The following is a 6,472-nucleotide window of genomic DNA, read 5'->3' as shown; positions in this document are numbered from 1 at the left end:
TCACATAGTTTATATAGACTTGTATAGGAAAAAACTTTAAAAATCTTCTAGTCCGAAACCACAAGACCTAGGCCTTTGATGTTTAGTATGTAGCATTGCCTTATGGTCCTCTACCAGGATTGTTCAAATTATTACCCTTGGGTGAAAAGAGGCCCTTCCCTGGGGATCCATAGTTTTACATATATAGGAGAAACTTTAAAAATCTTCTTGTCTGAAACTGGAAGGCCTAGGCTTTTGATATTTGGTATGTTGCATTGCCTAGTGGTCCTCTACCAAGATTATTCAAATTATGCCCCTTAGTTAAAGAGGCCCCACCCAGGGTGTCCCAAGTTTTACATAGATTTATATAGGGAAAAAAATCTTGTCTGAAAGTTCAAGGCCTAGGCCTTTGATATTTGGTATGTATCATTGCCTAGCTCATATTACTCAGGTGAGTGATCCAGGTTCATAATGACCCTCTTGTCCCTAGAGATGTGAAACTTTATAGGAATGTAATTCAGTTTTGTTTGGCGTTCACTCAGTAAAGCCTGGTATAAGACCAGGACCAAATTTTACATGAGCGACTTAAGTTTGTTTTGAGACCTACATTCTACTTGCAAGCTGTTTAGACAGCCCCTTAAATACAATGGTCAGACAGACTAACCAGATACTGTGATAGGCAAGTAGGGACAGCTGTGACCACATCCTTTAGTGTCCAAACTTCATCTGTGAAGCATTTTTAGAGATAGAGAGCATATTTATAGTTACTTTGTACAGGGAGTGCTGCATATTACAATACTCTCTATATACGATCTCTGTCATTTGAGACAGACTTGAAATAATTGTTCCACATCATCACCCACATCATATGACACGGGACAGTATTTCATGAATTATCCCTCTACTTTAACTTAAAATTTCAGGACTTTCACTCTGTCTCTGTTATTACAATGTATTGAATGGGTGTAATTCAATAACTTCTTCCTCATCATCGTTCTTATTATATGACACAAGGTCCATAACTCTGGCTTATATATTTTATGAATTATATCCCCTTTTTACTTTGAAATTCAGTTAAATTTAGATGCCTTTTCACTATAACTCTGATGTTATTAAATGGATTTCATTCAAACTTTTTTCCACATTATCACCCACATCCTATGACATGAGAGCCATAACTGGTACCAATATTTGATGAATTATGGCCCCTTTTTTACTTAGAATTTCAACGGTTAAATTGACCACCTGGTTAGCCTAGTGGTTAAAGGATTTGTAAACTTGTACAGGACATGGTTGGGCCTAAATAACCTGGGGGCATAAGTAACACACTAAGAGAAATGAAAAGAAAAAGAAATTCATTTAATACTTTGAAAATGAATTGTGTATGTATCAAAATGACGTCACCAGTATAAGCACATGTCCTTGTATTTTTCGTTCAAACAATATCCAAAAATTACCAGTATTCCCAAAGCACATATTCTACATGACCAGCATACAAGTTTGCACCACCATTCCGGATTCCAGAAAGATTTCTTCCTTATATGAGCATAACCGCGAGTGTCTCGGACAAAATTATACTCGCCAGGATTTTCATAGAACAAGTATTCCATGTGTGTGACTGGAAAGTACCTGACTGATTTAAACCTTCTTTGGATTTCTGGAATTCCTGTCATGTACGATTCAGCCATGTTGCCCAAGAGATGACGTGTATCACTGGTATTTACAGAATTGCAGTTGTTCCGATTCCAAAAAGCCAAATATGTGAAGCTACTAGACACGTTGATATATATATGTGCTGTCTCTTCGGAAGAATCATTACTAGGTCCGTCATTCTGCGTTTCTTCACAACGGGCTTCTCCGTCAGTGAGAGTGTCTGCATCGTTATTTGATAAATCAGCAATGTCACTGAGCATTGCTTGACCACTGGCTTCTTCGTCAGTGAGTGTGTCTGCATCGTTACTTTCCAGATTAGCAATGTCATGGAGCATTTCTTTATCATTGGCTTTTACACAAGTAAGTGCACCTACACTGATGTTTGACGGAGAAGTAATACCACTGAGTATTTCTTTATTATTGACTTCTTCTTTCAGGAGTGCGTCTACATTGTTATTTGTCAGATTAGCCACTTTATACACTCGTATAGCATCAACGCTTGTACCAGTTTCAGTCAGTGCTGAATCCTCTTCCGGAGCATCAACGCTTGTTTCAGTCTCTATTAGTGCTGTGCCCACTGGATGAGCATCCACGGTTGTACCATTTTCAAACAGTGCTGTATCTACTTGTGGGGCACCAACGCGTGTGCCAGTTTCAGTCAATGCTGTATCTTGTGGCGTATCGACGCTTGTACCAGTTTCAGACAGCGTTGTATTCTCTCGTGGAGCATCAACGCTTGTACCAGTTTCACTCCACGATGTATCTACTTGCAGAGCATCAACGCTTGTACCAGTTTCAATCAATGCTGTGTCCAGTCCTTGAGCACCAACGCTTGTATTAGTTTCAGCCAGTGCTGGATTAAATGATTTACTGTCTGATTTGATACTGTCAGCGTATATATTATACGGCAAAACAAGATTCTTGCAACCCCTGTGCGGGAACCAAACATTGTTCCCTGCGGTGAACATGGGTTTCCGAACCCACACCGAATGTGGAAATCTGAGCTTCTTTGGTGATTTAGACAATTTTGTTTCTGGAATAAAAAAGGAACAATAACATACTTTAAAGACTCGCTTTGACAGAAAAATAGAAGTTTGGTTTGTTTTTCTATGTCTGGCTATTGTTTATATTTGTGACAGTGACGATGTTGGCTTCGAGAATGCATGAAGTGAAAAATTTAACTATTTTACTACGAACGAATTGTTTTTCAACATGCTTTCGGCAAAGCAGATATCCAGTTTCGATGTGAACTTCCCTGAACTTATCGCTACACTTTCGTTGAACTTATACTCAAACGAAGATAAACTGTTAAAAATCAATGATAGAACATTATTTACAATGGAACTTAGTCTATTGATCTTCATCATATGACTCCTTATATAAATCATAGGGCTATAGTTAATGCTATATGGCGAGTCCATATTTGACACATGTTTACTGGACAAATAAGCCAAAAAATAAAACTATGATGTCATGTAATAACACTTAGAATAGTTGGCAGATCAATAGTCAAAACTATTGGCCCTTGGTTCTTCGGAACTCGGGGAATAGTTCTGTCAACTGACCGACGAGCCATTCAGTAAGTACATAATGTATGCTGACGTCTCGACACGATATATAAAATCTGATTGTGCTATAAAAGGCAGTGACCCGCAGATTTTGGCTAAAAAATCGTTCTTTAAAATTGCAGTTTGGTCATATTATGAACAATAGAACATGAGTTTTTGCTTCCGTGAACTGTCGTAAACTTTGAATGCCAAATCAAGGAAAAAACACGCCAGAGTCCCGGGTCGACGCGACAATAAACATTTTCCTGCGGGCTTGGCCAATACACCACGGACGAATTCGTTAACACCAGTTTACGTCCTGTATCCCGTTACACACGCTTTTCAATTTTGAATGGAAAAAAATAGTAAAAACAACTAATTCCAACGTGTTTCCATTTTCCATACCTTAAAAATCTGTCAGCAACTTAAGAAGTTAGCAATAGTTTTCTGAATACCTATAAAAATTCTTTTGTTGTCATATAATCTGGAGGTCAGTGCCTTTAATAATGATAGGCAAACTAAATGAAATTATAAAATGATGCTAAAGAAACAGCATGGTGTTACACCCATCAAAATCCACGGTAATTTGTAAAGAAACACAAATGTGGCCATTCGAACTTAGCTATTTATGTTAATGGAATATTTATAGAAAATGTGAATGTACAATTTGAAATATATCGACAATACACTGCCGCGGAATTTTCAAAAAGATAAAGTAAAGTGTCTAAACGTGGAATATTCAACAGATAAAGTATAAACGTGGAATATTCAACAGATAAAGTATGTCTAAACGTGGAATATTCAACGGATAAAGTATTCAACAGATAAAGTATGTTTAAATGTGTAATATTCATTAGATAAAGTATGTCTAAACATGGAATATTCAACAGATAAAGTATGTCTAAACGTGGAATATTCAACGGATAAAGTATTCAACAGATAAAGTATGTTTAAATGTGTAATATTCAATAGATAAAGTATGTCTAAATATGGAGTATTCAACAGATAAAGTATGTCTAAACGTTGAATATTCAACGGATAAAGTCTTCAACAGATAAAGTATGTTTAAATGTGTAATATTCAATAGATAAAGTATGTCTAAATATGGAGTATTCAACAGATAAAGTATGTCTAAACGTTGAATATTCAACGGATAAAGTATTCAACAGATAAAGTATGTTTAAATGTATAATATTTACCATGTAAAGTATGTCTAAACATGGAATATTCAGTTGATAAAGTAGGTCTAAACGTGGAATATTCAACAGATAAAGTGTAATATTCGATAGATGAAGTATGTCTCAACGTTAAATATATGCAACAGATAAAGTCTGTCTTAACGTGGAATATTCGATAGATAAAGTATGTCTAAACGTGGAATATTCGATAGATAAAGTACGTCTAAACGTAGAATATTCAACAGATAAAATATGTCTAAATGTGGAATATTCGATAGATAAAGTATGTCTAAACGTGGAATATTCCATAGATAAAGTATGTCTAAACGTAGAATATTCAACAGATAAAGTATGTCTAAACGTGGAAATTTAAATAGATAAAATATGTCTTAACATTTGATATTCAAATAAATAAAGTATGACTAAAGTATATCTCAACTTGGAATATTCAAATAGATACAGTTTGTTTAAAAGTTATCTAAAAATGGCATTTTTAAGAGGACATGGAAGGCTGTTCTACAATGCTTCTACACAAGTCATGTTGCTGGTACGGAAAAGTTCTTTCAATTAGACTTTACAAAACACAGATTTAGTAGATTTTATTTTTATTTAAACCATTTGATACTACCGTACTATTTAAAGAATAAGTGTTGCAATTGAATATAAATGCGTATTTTTTTGTTGTTGATAATTTGATAAATATTTTAATATATTTTAATATATTTATTATATACATATATGTTGATAAATTTTTATTGTTGTTGTTTTCTTTATGAGATAGTCACTTTAAGACTTTTTTTATGTTTTAAAATAGATCTAGTCACACTTGGACCAAGTAGAAGCTATGGTTTTCCGTAAAGGAGGACAAATTAACAGAAATTGTGCATCCTTTGATTTTCACTGAACAGGTGTGAAATAAAATCGTTGATTAGATTTAAATATCTAACACTTCGCTTCTAAGTTACTGAAGTTAGTTTTTAACCAAGTAGGTATTTTTGAGAAAATTGTACCGAAAATCTCCCATTTTTAAATGGCGACCACCTTATTGATACCTTTTCATTATGTATAAAAAAATTAGAAAAATAAAAATTCAGACTGATGAAAAGTAATCAAGTGTAAATATACATATGTAGAAACGCGGAAGATGCGTGAAAAAAACAACAACACAACAACAACAACAACAAAAAGAAAAAAACAACAACAACAAAGTTTTAACGTAATTGGTTATCACTTAACGAGAAATAAATGTTATACGATGTTTGATTACTTCGTATTGTTCCTGTACCAAAATCTCCACCCGTTCATATATATCTACATGCCGTTCATTTCCTTCGTTATTGCATTTGTTAATATGTTATGATGCCATATGATAAGCTGTAATCAACGGCGGCTTAAATGTATCACTATGTTCTATTCTGTTCTGTTCTGTTCTGTATTCAGTTAAGACGAAAATCATGTTCATTACTTTCTAATCATTTTTAAAAAGACGTACATACTACATACACAACTGTTAATACTTTCTGTTTAAAATAAGCTATCATTTGAGCACTATTTCGTCCGAAAAACATATTTATAAGAGTTTTTACCTTGAGTAAAACTTGTATGGTAAAAAGCTGCTTGGTATGTTACGTCGTTACCAAGGTCGTGACGTTGTGACGTGACGCGACGCTGTTTAACGCTAAATTTTCTGACGTCACAACTCCATTTCAGTTAAAACCGCGCCTATCAATGGTAACACCACTTACATGTTCGATTAAAATTGCGTTCAAAAAGACGGCCAACGTAAAGTTTGATCATATTTCATCATGACACAGGTGTACAGTTAATATTTAAAATGATTTCGACCACGAGTTATTCGAATATTAGTATAAATTTAGTATGAACTAACAGTGTTGCATGTTAACTTGTACGATTCGTTGTACAAAAGAAATATGTAAAAATAAAGTAGTGAATAAAGTAGGCATATTGTTTTGCAGGAATAACAGTTAGCCTACCAAAAAGGCATTGGTGTCCCCTGGAGCGGTTTCAAGGTGAGGGATTGGGATGTAGTGGGTGGGTGGGTGACCTCCTTTGTAATGAAAATAATAATAATTATAATAATGATAAGGAGAAGAA

The 6,472-nt window shown here is 34.5% G+C and overlaps 1 protein-coding gene across 1 annotated transcript; it reads right to left on the bottom strand.

Annotated features, from left to right (window-relative positions):
• Positions 1–1,317: 1,317 nt before the first annotated feature.
• Positions 1,318–6,061, bottom strand: LOC123523403 (uncharacterized). The gene is made up of 2 exons (XM_045301086.2): positions 5,944–6,061; positions 1,318–2,665 (listed from the first exon to the last, which is right to left on the bottom strand). The coding sequence occupies exon 2, from the start codon at positions 2,598–2,600 to the stop codon at positions 1,380–1,382; it is 1,221 nt and encodes a 406-aa protein (XP_045157021.2). The 5' UTR covers positions 2,601–2,665; positions 5,944–6,061; the 3' UTR covers positions 1,318–1,379.
• Positions 6,062–6,472: the final 411 nt, after the last annotated feature.

Source organism: Mercenaria mercenaria, chromosome 3, assembly GCF_021730395.1.
Source record: "Mercenaria mercenaria strain notata chromosome 3, MADL_Memer_1, whole genome shotgun sequence".
Taxonomy (NCBI): domain Eukaryota; kingdom Metazoa; phylum Mollusca; class Bivalvia; order Venerida; family Veneridae; genus Mercenaria; species Mercenaria mercenaria.
The sequence above is the reverse complement of the archived record's forward strand: the minus strand, read 5'-3'. Positions and strand labels throughout refer to the sequence as shown.

Bases quoted from the DNA above. Each gene is read 5' to 3' on its own strand.
- LOC123523403 (XM_045301086.2), bottom strand. From the start codon at position 2,600: ATGTTCACCGCAGGGAACAATGTTTGGTTCCCGCACAGGGGTTGCAAG.